The sequence below is a fragment of the Myodes glareolus genome, chromosome X (assembly GCF_982192425.1).
Source record: "Myodes glareolus chromosome X, mMyoGla1.1, whole genome shotgun sequence".
Lineage (NCBI taxonomy): Eukaryota > Metazoa > Chordata > Mammalia > Rodentia > Cricetidae > Myodes > Myodes glareolus.
Window position 1 is genome coordinate 64,618,276 of NC_142053.1, and position 15,854 is coordinate 64,634,129.

At 37.5% G+C, this 15,854-nt stretch overlaps 1 protein-coding gene across 2 annotated transcripts in view; it reads right to left on the reverse strand.

Annotated features, from left to right (window-relative positions):
* Positions 1-15,854, reverse strand: part of Pcdh11x (protocadherin 11 X-linked) — a 727,015-nt gene that overhangs the window by 653,753 nt on the left and 57,408 nt on the right. For both annotated transcript variants that reach the window (XM_048417809.3, XM_048417810.3), the window contains exon 2: positions 374-957. In XM_048417809.3, the coding sequence (XP_048273766.1) occupies positions 374-913 (540 nt within the window). In that variant the 5' untranslated portion in view covers positions 914-957. The remainder of the gene's footprint in view (positions 1-373; positions 958-15,854) is intronic.

Here is a 15,854-nt window from a genome sequence, read left to right on the forward strand (position 1 = left end):
AGTTCTGCCTGCTTCTGTATTTAGATGACGTTTGTGACAAAGTTCAAAGTCAGATACCAAGTATTCTGTTGATTTGTGAATATCATAGCTGAGCTCATTGTCTGTGGCCTATATGTGTTAATGTAAACACAAATTTTTGGAAAGGAATACACACACACACACACACACACACACAGAGAGAGAGAGAGAGAGAGAGAGAGAGAGAGAGAGAGAGCAGGTTTTAAAAACTAATGTGATTGAATAGTGAGTTTTTTCTAGTTTGCTTTGCATAAACAATGAAAAGTTATGATGATAGTTCTACACAGAAGTACAAAAAGATCTTATACTCTAGAAGGAGTTTAATATTTTTAACAAAATGGGGTTTTTAACGCACCTTAATTAGATGGTAGTTTTGAACTCCATTTATTCCGATGTCAGGATCAATGGCTGCTGGAAGAGAATATCGAGAGTTTATAGCCGAGTTCTCTGGAATTGATATGTTGATGACAGTTGCCGGGAATAATGGTGCATTATCATTTATATCTTCTATCAGAAAGCGTATCTTAACCAATCTAAAAATTTCATCTGGCAAAACGGCCACCTCCACTTCGTAAAAGCAACGGGCATCCAGCAGTATTCCAGCACATAATTTCTCACGATCAATGCGAGCGGCAGTTGTGAAGATCTCACCAGTACCTTCTTCAATCCGAATTAATGGTACATCCCCGGTTTTGTAAACCAATTTGAACTGCATAGGAGTGGTTAAGGACTTGTCGGGAATAAGCGACAAGTTGAGGTCTTTCAACAAGTCGCCTATCAGGACGTTCTCTGGCATTTCTTCTCGGACCGTGTAATTCTTCTCCTGGGCGCCAGACTGAAACACGACGCATGCTAACAGGACCGCAAATATATACGTCCCGGACAACAAGTCCATACCAGTCTCGATACAAAAGGTACTGTTTGTCAGCCCACAGTATACTGACAAAGAAAACACAGAGAAAGGATAGAGGGAGGGAGAAGTAAGAGAAAACAGGGAGGGAGAGAAAAAATAAATTATTAGAAAACCAATCATAAATGTTCATGTTAACTAAATGTTTTTAAATCCAAAAATTAAATGAAATATAAGCACTAATAAATGACAAATTTGTTTTGCATCAACTATCATGCGTTTATATAGTACAAAGATATCTGAAGTATTACCAATGGTACTTAAGAGATGGGATATTAAAAAAAAGTCCACTATTGAAGATGTTTATTTATTTTAATATATTAAGATATTTTAAAGAAAACACAATTGCTTTAGATATTCAATTCAAAAGCTAAGGAAAAATAAAAGTGTATTTGTTAGAATCACAAAAATACTCTTATCTTTTGATGACTGAGAATTTCAAAATATTTATTTTACTGTCAATAGGCATTTAACACAATAGTCTATATTTTCAGTTCCATGCATAATGATGCACAACTATCCACATAAAACTAGGCAAAATGTATTTACACATGAAGGACTTGCTCAAGTCTGAATTCAAAGCAAAAGTCTTCTAGGTTAGAAAATGGGTTATTGTGAAAAATATCTAAATATAAGGAATAGATTATAAAATGCAAAAATGATTTGATTCTTTTCAGGTCAATAAACAAATAAATATAAATTACAATTATGCAAATTATATATATATATATACACACACACACATACATCTGCTCATTTAGGAATTTAGGGAAAATAGTTTTTCCTTTTGTTTCAGCAAAGAGTGAAACTCATAACTTTGAGATTACTGATAGAATGTAGAAATAAGATTAAGGTTTACGAATACATATTAGGGTAGGGGTATAGACCTCTTAAATAACATGCAAGCACTTAATAGTAGATATGGCTTAAACTATTTTGCAAACTTGAAAATGTATTTTTATGCATCGGAAAATGAAAATTGATCCCATAAAATGACATAAGAATAGACAAACTAAAGAATAACTGGATTAGATTTGAGAATAAAAAATACTTTTATATAAAGACTTCAGAGAGTATTGCTGTTGCTTATTTTACATTTAAACCACAATAATTATCAAGAGAAAGTTATGCTAATCAAAATTTTTCAAATATTCCTATGATAATAAATAGCAGATCATTCCATACCATAAAACACATGTTATATATGGATGAAGAGGGCAGACTGAAATAAGAGAATCAAACTGGGAGGGGAGATAAAAACAGAGGATAAGATTGTCTGCAAAGTCCTTGGCCCAGGAACAGTTCCTGCTCCTGCACTAAGGCGACCCACCCAGAGGGGTAAGTGTTTGCCAGTCAGACAGGCAGAAAGGTCCTGCACTCAAGGGAGTGCAGAGCACCTTCAGCTTCTGCTGTAGGATCTTCTGTGTTCCACTTGACCCTGCCCCCCCAAGGCCACACTTTTGTCTGTGGGGACCTTGGACTGCCAGGCATCACTGTTCTGTTTCAGTGCTGAGGAGTTCCATCTAGAGGGGTGAGTGTGGGCTATCCCAGAAGCAAGCACTGCCACCCCAGCTCCTGCTGCAGGGGCTTCTTTGTTACACACTTGCCTCCCATAAGCCTGCCCTATTGTCTGCAAAGTCCTTAGCCCAGGAACAGTTCCTGCTCCTGCACTAAGGCCATCCACCCAGAGGGGTGAGTGTCTGCCAGCCAGGCAGGCCAGAAGGTCCCCTCAAAGGAGTACAGGGCACATTCACCTTCTGCTGAAGGGTCTTCTGTGTTCCACATGACCCAAGGCCCCCCTTTTGTCTGCAGGGTCTTGGACTGCCAGGCATCCCTGTTTCAGTGCTGAGGAATTCCATCCAGCCTGGAATAGTTCCTGAACCTGCACTGAGGAGAGCCACCCAGAGACTCAGTCACAGCAAAGATTGGAACAAGACACCAAGACTTTCCAGGCTGCATTTGAAGGAAGAGATGGGCAGGCGCCAAAGCAAGAATTCCTCCAACAACCTGAAAGACAACATGACACACCAGAATCCAGGGATCACGCAATAAGAAGAATTGAATACCATACTCCAGAAGAAAAAGAAGAAATCGACTTTAAATGGAACTTTATGAAAATAATCGAGGAACCTAAAGAGGACGTGAAAAACTGTCTTAAAGAAATGGAGATGACAAACAAAAAAGATAGAGGAAATGAGTAAATCTCTCAAAGATAACGAAGAAAAAGCAATCAAACAGGTAAGGGAAACAGTTCAAGACATGAAAAATGAAATGGAGGTAAAGAAGAAAATACAAACCAAGGAAAGGCTAGATATGGAAAATTTGAGTAAATGAACATGAACTACAGAGACAAGTATTACCAACAGAATACTAGAGATAGAAGAGAGAATCTCAGACACTGAAGATACTATAGAGGAAATAAACTCACGGATTAAAGAACAAAACAAATCCAACAAATTCTTAACACAAAACATACAAGAAATTTGGGACACCAAGAAAAGGCCAACCTAAGAATAATAGAGACAGAAGAACGAGAAGATATACAGCTCAAAGGCCCCAAAAATATATTCAACAAAAATATAGAAGAAAACTTTCCCAACCTAAAGAAGGATATTCCTATGAAGGTACAAGAAGCATACAGAACACTGAATAGACTGGATCAAAAACAACAACAAAAAAAAACCATTCCCTCACCATATAATAATCAAAACACAAAACACACAGAATAAAAAACAAATATTAAGAGCTGCAAGGGAACATGATCAAGTAACATATAAAGGGAAACCTATCAGAAGTATACCTGACTTCTCAATGGAAATCATGAAAGTCAGAAGGTCTTGGATAGATGTGCTGCAGACACTAAGAGATCGTGGATGCAAGCCAAGACTACTATATCCAGCAAAGCTTGCATTCACCATTGATAGAGAAAACAAGATATTCCAAAACAAAAACAGATTTAAACAATACGTAGCCACAAACCCAACCTTACAGAATATTAGAAGGAAAATCACAAACCAAGGAAGTCAACAACACCCATAATAATACAAGCATCTGACAACCCTCCACCAGCACAACTCAAAAAAGGGAAACACACAAACGCTACCACCAGAAAAAAAAACAGAGTTAACAATTACTGGACATTAATATCAGTTAATATCAATGCACTCAATTCACCTATAAAAAGGCACAGGTTAAGAGAATGGATACAAAATGAGGATCCAGAATTCTTCTGCTTATAAAAAACACATCTCAAACTCAAAGACAGACACTACCTCAGAGTAAAGGGTTGGGAAAAGGTTTTCCAATCAAATTATCCAAAGAAACAAGCAGCTGTGACTATACTAATATCTATCAAAATTAATTTCAAACTAAAATCAATCAGAAGAGATGGAAATTGACACTTTATAATCATAACAGGAACAATTTATCAGGAGGAAGTATCAATTCTGAATATCTAAGCCCCTAATATAAAAGCAGCCCACATATGTAAAAGAAACATTACTAGAACTCAAGGCAGCCATCAAACCACACACGCTAATAGTGGGTGATTACAACACTCCATTCTCACCAATGGACAGATCAACCAGACAGAAACTTCAAAGAGAAATAAGAGACCTAAGAGATGTAATGAACCAAATGGACCTAACAGATATTTATAGAACATTCCACCTAAACAGAAAAGAATATACCTTCTTCTCAGTATCTCATGGAACCTTCTCAAAAATTGATCACATAATTGGTAACATAGCAAACATCCATAGATATAAAGAAATTGTAGTAACCACCTGTGTACTATCGGATCACCATGGAATAAAGCTAGAATTCAACAACAATTTTAACCCCATACAAACTTATGGAAAATGATCAGTTAACTACTGGACCACCTCTGGGTCAAAAAAGAAACTAAGAAAAAAATTATAGTCTTCCTTGATTTCAATGAAAATAAAGACACAACATACACAAACCTATAGGACGCTATGAAAGCAGTGCTAAGAGGAAAGTGCATAGCACTAAATGCCTATATAAAGAAAACAGAAAAAGCACACATTAGAGAATTAACAGCACACCTGAAAGCTCTAGAAAAAAAAGAAGCAGATTCACCCAGGAGGAGTAGAAGACTGGAAATAGTCAAACTGAAGGCTGAAATCAAGAAAATAGAAACACGGAAAAGAATCCAAAGAATCAATGAAACAAAAAGCTGGTTCCTAGAGAAAATCAACAAGACTGACAAACCCCTCTTCAAACTAATCAAATGCCAGAGAGAGAACACACAAATTAACAAGATCAGAAATAAAAATGGGGACATAGCCACAGACACAGAGCAAATTCAGAGAATCAGTAGATCTTACTACAAAAGCCTCTATGCCAGGAAATGGGAAAATATGAAAGAAATGGACACTTATTTAGATAAATACCATATACCATAATTAAGTCAAGACCAGGTCTGCAGTTCAAAGTGACCTGCAGGTCACAAGGAAATAGAAGCTGTCATCAGAAACCTCCCCACCAAAAAAAGCCCTGGACCAGATGGTTTCAATGCAGAATTCTACCAGAATTTCCAAGAAGAGTTAATACCTATAATCTTTAATGTGTTTCACAAAATAGAAACAGAAGAGTCATTGCCAAACTCCATTTTTGAAGCTACAGTCACCCTGATACAAAAACCACACAAAGACTTAACCAAGAAAGAGAATTACAGACCATTCTCACTCATCAACATTGATGCAAAAATTCTCAACAAAATACTGGCAAACCAAATCCAAGAACACATTCAAAAAATTATACATTATCATCAAGTAGGCTTCATCCCAGAGAGGCAGCGCTGGTTAAACATACGAAAATCTATCAAAGTAATCCATCATATAAATAAATTGAAGGAAAAAAACATATGATTATTTCAATAGATGCTGAAAAAGCATTTGACAAAATTCAACACCCCTTTATGATAAAGGTCTTGGAGAGATTAGGGATACAAGGTTCATTCCTAAATATAATAAAGGCAATATAGAGTAAGCCAACAGCTAACATCAAATTAAATGGAGAGAAATTGAAAGCCAGCCCACTAACATCAGGAGAAAGACAAGGCTGTCCACTCTCTCCATACCTCTTCAATATAGTGCTTGATGCTCTAGCAATAGCAATAAGACAACATAAGGGAATCAAGGGGATTCAAATTGTAAAGGAAGAAGTCAGACCTTCATTATTTGCAGATGATAGGATAGTGTACATAAGCGACCACAAAACCTCTACCAAAGAACTCCCTACAGCTGATAAACACCTTTAGTAATGTTGCAGGATACAAGATCAACTCCAAAAAATCAGGTGCCCTCCTATACACAAAGTACAAAGAAGAAGAAAGGGAAATCAGAGAAGCATCACCTTTCATCATAGCCACAAATAGCATAAAGTATCTTGAGGTAACTATGAACAAGGAAGTGAAAGATCTATTAGACAAGAACTTTAAGACTTTGAAAAAGAAATTGAAGAGGATACCAGAAAATGGAAGGATCTCCCATGCCCTTTGATTGGGAGGATCAACATAGTAAAAATGACAATTCTACCAAAAGCAATCTATAGATTCAATGCAATCCCCATCAAAATCCCAGCAAAATTTTTCACAAACCTTGAGAGAACAATAATCAAATTTATATGGAAAACGAAAAACCCAGGATAGCCAAAAAAATATCCTATACAATAAAAGTACTTCTGGGGGCATTACCATCCCTGACTTCAAACTCTATTACAGAGTTACAGTAATGAAAACAGCTTGGTATTGGCAGAAAAACAGAGACCAATGGAATTGAATCAATGACCCAGATATTAATCTGCAAACCTATGAACACCTGATTTTCGACAAAGGAACTAAAATTATACAATGGAAGAATGAAAGCATCTTTAACTAATGGTGCTGGCATAACTGGATGTCAACCTGTAGAAGAATGAAAGTAGATCCATATCTATCACCATGCACAAAACTCAAGTCCAAATGGATTAAAGACCACAACATTAATCTGATCACATTGAACCTGATAGAAGAGAAAGTGGGAAGTAGTCTACAAGACATTGACACAGGAGACCAGTTTCTATGTAGAACTCAAGTAGCACAGACAGTAAGAGAAACAATGAATAAATGGGACCTCCAGAAACTGAGAAACTTTTGTAAAGCAATGGACCCTGCCATTAAGACAAAAAGGCAACCTACTGACTGGGAGATCTTAACCAACCCTGCATTACACAAAGGTCTGAACTCCAAAATATATAAAGAACTCAGAAAACTAGATATTAAAACTCTAATTAGTCTGATTGAATAAGGGGGTACTGAACTGAAGAGAGAACTCTCAATAGAACAAAATTTAAATGGCCAAAAGACACCTAAGGTCATGATCAACCTCCTTAGCAATCAGGGAAATGCAACCCAAAACAACTTTGAGATACCATCTTACACTTGTCAGAATAGCTAAAATCAAAAACAGCAATGATAGCCTTTGCTGGAGAGGATGTGGAGTAAGGGGAACACTCATGCATTTTTGGTGGTATACAAACTTGTACAACCACTTTGGAAATCAGTGTGGTGGTTTCTCAGGAAATTGGGAAACAACCTAACTCAGGACCCAGCAATTCCACTCTTGGGAATGTACCCAAGAGATGCCCAACCATGCTACAAAAACATTTGTTCAACTATGTTCTTAACAGCACTATTTGTAAAAGCCACAACCTGGCAACAACCTAGGTGCCCCTCAATAGAAGAATGGTTAAAGAAGGTGTGGCACATATACACTTTAGAGTTTTACTCAGCAGTAAAAAACAATGACATCTTGAATTTTGCATGCAAATGGATGGAAATAGAAAACACTTTACTGAGTGAGATAATCCAAACCCAAAAAGATGAATATGGTGTGTACTCACTCATATGTGGATTTTAGCCATAAATAAAGGACATTCAGCATATAATTCATGACCCTAGAGAAACTAAATAAGAAGGTGAACCGAAAAAAAATCATATAGTTTTCCTCCTGGATATTGGAAGTAGGCAAGATTGCCTCGTAAAAGTTGGGTACATGGGGTGGGAGTGGGGTGTAAGGGGAGATGGGGAGAGAGAAGGGAGAAGAGGAAAATTGGGAGAGCTTGGGGGAATTCGATGGGTGGAATGGAGGAAGGGTAGATATGGGAGCAGGGCAGTAGATATCTTAATTATGGGAGCCATTTTAGGGTTGGCAAGAGACTTGACTCTAGAGGGGTTCCCAGGTCCAAGGAGATGTCTCCAGGTTGTTCCTTAGGCAGCAGAGGAGAGGGTGCCTGAACTGGCCTTGTCCCATAGCCACACTGATGAATATATTACATACTACCATAGAACCTTCATCTGGCATTGGAGGGAGATAGAGACAGAGACCCACATTGGAGTACTGGACTAAGCTCCAAAGGTCCAAATGAGGAGCAGGAGGGAGAACATGAGCAAGGAAGTGTGTCTACCCATGGGGACTGTGGGACTAATTTAATGAGAGCTCACCAAGTCTAGCTGGACTGGATCTGATGGAGCATATGATCAAACCAAACTCTCTGAATGTGACTGTCAATGAGGACTGACTGAGAAGCCAAGGACAATGGCACTGGGTTTTGATTCTACTGCAAGTACTGGTTTTGTGGAAGCCTGGTTTGTTTGGATGCTCACCTTCTTATACCTGGATGCGGAGGGGGTGGACCCTGGACTTCCCAAGGGCAGGTAATCCTGACTGCTCTCTGGACTAGAGAGGGAGGGGGAGGGGATTGGAGGGAGTGGGAAGGAAATGGGAGGATGGGAGGAGGTGGAAATTTTTAATAAATAAATAAATAACAGAGTATAAGAAGGAAATACAGGGAATAATAAATAAAATTAGGACCATTTGAGAGGTCATATGGAAACCTAAAACAGCAGATGCTTCCTAAAATCTATACAGAAATGACAGTCACCTTAGCAAAAATGCCAAATAAGAAGGGAGACTGGATGTCTCTCATTAACCATTGAATCTTCCCTTACTGAGAATGGGTAATGTGAAATTAAATTGTTTGCCAAAAGTATACCATGTGAACAATCAAGAACCCAGGATTTTGCAAAGGCTATATGTTGTACGCTATGAACTGTTGACAAGACCTTATGCTAAAGACAATAACTATAAAAATCATTGAAGATAGGAAATTTGAGGTAATGCCTACCTAGAATCATTAGCTCTATAGACTAGTATTCATAGTACTAGAAGGTACTCTGCATGCAGCTTAAAGAAAACATAAACACCAACCTTGTCAAAAAACATTTGAGAAACAAGACCAATCAGCATGCAACAAAATCTGCTACAACAGTCACACAAAGTTTGTGGCAGTAAAGTGCATTCCATGAAATGGAATCCATACCCAGCTTGATTGACAAAGAACCCAAGAGCAGATAGCACAGGGACCAAGGGCAAAACCAAATACTATTGTTCATCTAAATGAACAAATAAATAATGTCATTCTGCTATATTGTTTAGAACATTCCCTTGTTCAGCCATCATTAGAGAATTTTCCTTCTGCAGCAGATGGGAACAAACATAGAGACCCACAAACATACAGACAGACAGACAGACAGACAGACAGAAATAGTAAGACAAAGAAAGAGTGAGGCAGAAATAGGGACAACGATTTTAGAACACTCAGTCCTATTTGGGATACCTCTATCAAATCCCTCCCCTCCAAGCCTAGAGAACCACTCAGAAATAAACAAAGAATAAAGATGAATATCTTGCATATTACTATAGAACCTTCATCTGGTGATGGATGGAGATAGAGACAGAGACCCACATTCTATATCTAAATATCTGTAGGAATTGATTTTTGTATTAAAAACAGTTATAAATCTATTTCACATTTGATAGTCTTTTCCAAATGATCACAACATAATAGGGTTCAGGTTACTAATTATTCCATGTATAAAAGAAAGGTGCTTGCATGCAAAACAAAAGAGAAATAGAAACAGAAAGTGAAACCTGACCTATGTTTCATATGTATATAATGATTATAGTAATATCAAAGAGGAAGTCAAGTGTTAGAAAGCAATACTATTTAAAAAAACAACAATCATTTCAGATACTACAGTCATAAATACTTTTTAGAAAATTTTGATCATGCATATAATTTTGGAACGTATTTGTTACTTCAGTGGATTTTTGTTGGGTTGCCTAGAATGAGTCAAGATAATTATAGGTAAATAACATGCTCATTTAATGCCTGTTTCTATGAACCATTGAAACAATACAGTACTGAAAAGAAACATAATTTGTATTTTAGTCATTATATCAGTATTAAAATACCTATGTATAGACATCAATTAATATTTTAGCATTAATTACCCAGTTTTCTAAACAAATGTATTGGTTACAGTACAGTATCTGTTCAAATATTTTATCTCATTATCCATGTATCCATTTGCAAACTACAGCATAGCTTAATATTTTTTCTTTCTGCCAGCTGCTAGGTTTTCAAAATCATGGTTTCAGTAATACCAGTAGTTAAAAATCAAATGTAGTGTACAACCAAAATCTTAGAAATAACATGGAAAGGCAAGATTGCATCTGACAGCCTCTAAAATGAATTCAGTTAAAGTATTGATAGTGAAAAAGGAAATATCTCTCATATAATTGTTTACAACAATAGATGGAAGAATTTCATCCTTCATGCCCACATTCATTTCCCTGGGAACACAGTGAAGCTCTCCCTAGCAAAATGACTTTGGAGTGGCATTATCCATACTTAGAAAGTGAATATCATATACCACTAGTCATAAAATATCTGGCAAAATTTTTAATGATCCTTCCTGCGTGGTTTACAAATTGTATAAAGTTTCTTAGCTTAAAGATTCAGTAATAACTTCTCTTCAATCAGTTCTGATTCATTTAAACATTCAAATGTTATTTCTGTGGTGCTTTTGTTTTGTGTTAACACAAAATTAAAACTAATTGATGGTACTTTTATCTTAATAAGTAAATAAATGTAAAACAATTGAACAATTAATGGTGAACACAAACATTAATATCACATTACATGTTCAATAATGGTACATTTAAATTATTAATAAATCTCAGCAGATAATATTCTGCCTTTAAAAAGGGTATAGCAATTAGGAATTAAATGTTATTTCTTATCTCTTTTTTATTTGTTCAAAAAGTTCACTTGCTAGATTCAGACCTATAAAATATAATTATAATGATTTTTTTGGTTTATTTATTCTTCACTCAAAAGTCCTGAGCACATCCTCCCATCCTTCCCCATCTCTCATTCCTACCCTAACTCTGGTCTCACCCAAATCCTGCCCCACCACACACAAAATATAACGAGATCCAATGGAACTAAACCTAAACCCTTTTATCAAGGTTGGATGAGGCAATCTGGTAAGAGGAAAAGGGGCCTAAAATCAGGCATAAGAGAGACCTGCCTTGGAGCACTGGACTGAGCTTCCAAAGTCCAACTGAACTGTAGGAGGAGTGAGAATATGAGCAAAGAGGTAAAGACCATGATGGGGACACCCACTGAAATGCTCTGAGATAATGGGAGCTCCCAAACTCCAGCCTGACTGGAAAGGAACAAGCATAAGACCAAACTAGTACCTCTAATTATAGGTTGCATGATTGGGACAGTCTGAGGGACCACTGGCAGTGGCATCAGGATTTATCACTACTGCATGTATTGGCTTTTTTGGGAACCTTTTCTCTTTTGATGAAACCTTTCTCAACCTAGATATAGTAGGGTAGACCTTGGACAAAGCAATGTGTCTTACCCTCTGAGGATTGGATGGGAGTGGGGTCAGTGCGTAAGTGGAGGGAATGGGAGGAAGGGAGGGAGTGGGAACTTGGATTGGTATGTATAATGAAAAAAGATAGTTTGTTATTTTATTTTAAAAAAGATTATTTAAAAAAGAAAGAAAGTCATGCAAAATTAAAAAAGAAAAGAGACCTCTTACTCCCACTGTTAGGAGTTCCACAAAAGCCCCAGCTAAACAACCACAGCATGAATGCAGAGGACCTAGCACATACAGAGGTTCTTATACAAAGACAATTTACAGATTTTAGTATATCTACACTTAAGCTTTTCTCTTTTTGCAAGGTTACTACTTAATAGACATACCTTAAGATCTGCCAATATTCCTCAAATTTATAATTGGTTATTTGACTGCTGTGAGACTGTATTATAATTCAATATAAAACCTAATATTAATTGTATTTATCAAATTATTTTTTGGTTTTTAGAATTACAATGTATGTTATAATTATATGCATTTTAAATAAAGTTTGAAATATGGAAAAAGCAATTATATCTTATCACAATATATACATGATCTTCATATATTAACATAATGCTAAGCAATATGGCAAATACTTAAATATTTCATTCTGATTTTTTCTTTTAGAACTCTTCAACTCTTTAATGCAAAAGACAGAGAGCTCATGCTGCAGGGTCTTCTTTGTTACACATGACTCTGCCCCCCACCCAAGTTTTCCCTTTTGTCTGCTGGGTCCTTGGACTTCCAGAAGTTGCGGTTCTTGTGCAGAGGAGTTCTATCCAAATGGAACCTTCATCTGGCGATGGATGGAGATAGAGACAGAGACCCACATTGGAGCACTGGACTGAGCTCAAAGGTCAAGATGAAGAGCAGAAGAAGGGAGAACATGAGAAAGAAGTCAGGACTGCGAGGGGTGTGTCCACCCATGGAGATGGTGGGACTGATATAATGGGAGGCACCAAGGCCAGCTGGACTGTGACTGAACGAGCACGTGATCAAACTAGACTCTCTGAATGTGGCTGACAATGAGGGCTGGCTGAGAAGCCAATGATAATGACACAGGGTTTTGATTCTACTGCATGTACTGGCTTTTTGGGAGCCTAGTCTGTTTGGACGCACACATTCCTAGACCTGGATGAAGGGGGAAGGGCCTTGGACTTCCCACAGGGCAGGGCACCCTGACTTCTCTTAGAACTGGAGAGGGAGAGGGAGTAGGGGGGTGGGAGGAAAATGGGAAGATGGGAGGAGGTGGAAATTTTTAATATATAAATAAATTTTAAAAAAAGAAATTTCAGGATGAAGAATCTTTAACAGCCACTTTACAAGGAGAACAAGCAGCGCCAGAAAGTAAGAGCTGATGAACCCTAGAGCCTGTCACCTTTCCAATCTTATACCTATATAATCTGAACTTTATAAGTAGACTCTGGAATTCTGGAAAGAGGTAGGTACTGATATGTAACATGAAGGGGCCTGCTTGTTGGGGTTTTCTGTCCTGCCCGGTACCCCCAGCTGTTTAGTCCCAGACAAAATCACACAGAGAACTCTGTAAGTTATAAAGCTGATTGGCCTATTAGGTCAGCCTACTTATTAGCTCTTGTAGCTTATGCTAACCCATTGTTTTGATCTATTTTTGCCATATGGCTTGGTACCTTTTTCAGCTGGCAGGTCACATCTTGCTTCTTTGGAGACTGGGCAGGAGTGGGAGGAATCAACTTCCTCCTTTCAAGAATTCTCCTCTTCTCATTGCATCATTTCTACTTCCTGTCTGGTTTTCCCGCCTATACCTCCTGCCTGGCCAATCAGCGTTTATTTAAAACATAATTGACAAAATACAGACAATTTTCCCACAACACTTCCCCCTCTTTAATAAAAAAGGTAAAATATCCATAGTCCTTTTTTTGGGGATGTGGGCATAGTATTCCAGGCTAGTTCCAGCTTTTGGGGGCACTGATAATCTTATGGGGACCTAAAGAAAATTTAGAATTATGATCAAGTCCTGACTGAAGTATCCTGTGAGTCTTGATCATCTCAGGCAACCTGTTCTGGCTGAAGAACTCAGACATATGGGCCATCTATTCCTGCCAGAGATTTCTCAGGTGGTCTTCCTTGATCAAAGGTGATTTTTCTTAACTCTGAATAAATCCACTACCTCTCATTTTCTGTGGAAGCAAAGGCAAAATCTCTTCTCCAAAGTAACATACCTTTTGACTTCAATTTTGAAGTCGAGGTATTTTCAAAATATTGGAATAATTCTGCAGCAATTATAAGCAAATATCTTTTAGCAGCTGTTGCCTCTTCCTCAGCATTCAAACACTTTAAAGAGAGCATAATAGTATACAATATCAAGATTCTCTGTGTGTTTTCCATCTTTATGTGACTTTATTTTAAACTCTATTTTTTTTTATTTTTGCTTTTGCTTTTTGAGACAGGTTCTCTGTATACCTTTGTCGTGGAATAAATCTGTAGACCAGGCTGTCCTGGAATTCAGAGAGATCCATCTGTCTCTGCCTCCCCAGGCAAATCCTACTGGCGTGTGCCACCACAACCAGCCATTCTCCTTCTTTTTTTTTTTACCTTGAGAACTTTAACCTTTAGCCTGTATATATTTTTAACACACTGTAAAACATTTAGATGTTTTCTTCCTCTTTGAATATCTCTTTACTGTGTATCTCACTTTTTCTGACCACATGGGTCTTTAATTTGCTATGGAATATGGAGAAGTTTTTTTGTTGTTTTTTTACCACAATTCTATGGCATTTTAAGGTACTTGCCAGGAAGCAAGCTGCAACAGTGTGTCCATGAACAACAATCAAAGCTCCTATGGCCTTTCAAGGTCCTTGCCAGGAAGCAAGCAGCAACAGTGTGCCCATTGTCGGGACAGCCTGCTTGAAAGTCAGAGTTTTTCCTGGCATGATGGCCCAGAAAGCCGGCATTTTAAAACAGTGCATCTTTTTTCCTGCTACAGCTGAAAACTGAAATGCTTTACTCTAGCCTTTTCCAAGTTTTTTCAGGTCTTCTGTGGGTGCAGTTATCCACGTGGGCTCCATTCTGTAACATGGAGGCTAGATTGTTTGTGTTTTCTGTCCCACCCGGTACCCCACAGCCAGCAAGCCCCAAAGAAAATCACACAGAGATCTCCATAAGTTATAAGCTGATTGGCCCATTAGGTCAGATTTCTTGTTAGTTCTTGTAACTTATATCAACCCTTTATTCTGATAAATTTTAGCAACCTGACTCAGTACCTTTTCCAGCTGGCAGATCACATATATAGGTTTTTCCGCCTATATTTCCTGCCTGGCTGATCAGCGTTTTTTTTTTTTTTTTTTTTAAACATGATTGACAGAATACAGACAATTCTCCCACACCACTGACATCTTGTTGAAAGAGCAGGAGCAGTTTCAGCCTATATAGACTTCAGGGATGTTAGAACACATGGCACTCAGACCTAAATATAGCACCATGTTACACACATTTCAACACATTAAAGTAAGCCAGGACTGACCCAAGAATTTCAAAATTCACAAGATATGGAAAGAATACAAATTTTTAGATGACTGCCTAACCCTCAATTATTTTGTCCATACCTGTCTTCTGTCATAAGGATGCTGCATATTGAAAGCATTAGAAAGTTTTTGAAACAGATGACTAAATCGAATGACACCAAAGTTTTATAAGCCCCCCTTCTTTGTATCATTGCATGTGTTCTAAGCCACAAAGGAGACATGGCTAACATCCTTTTCCTTACTCATTGATATCATCTCATATCCTCAGCTTTAGTTAGAGTAACATTTTTTATAGTACTCTGCAATGTAAAAAATAATGCAATTTGCAGTATTTAAATATAACTCTAAAACAAAATGAACTATGTTTCTTAGTGCAAGTTGACACAGTGAACAAATGTTTTACTAAAAACATTAAGAAGTGCACCTTCAAACACAGACCCTCTGATTCTACATTCTTCCTGGTACTGAGGACAATATTATTTTTCATGTCTCTTACATCCCAGTCCCATGAGCACGCCATCATTATGGCCTACCTTTTTTTGTTTTTTGTTTTCTTTATTTTTCAGTTTCTCTACAGTTTTGCCCTTTCTCTTCCCTCTGTAACTTCACATCTTTCTGGGTTCCAATAGCATCCATA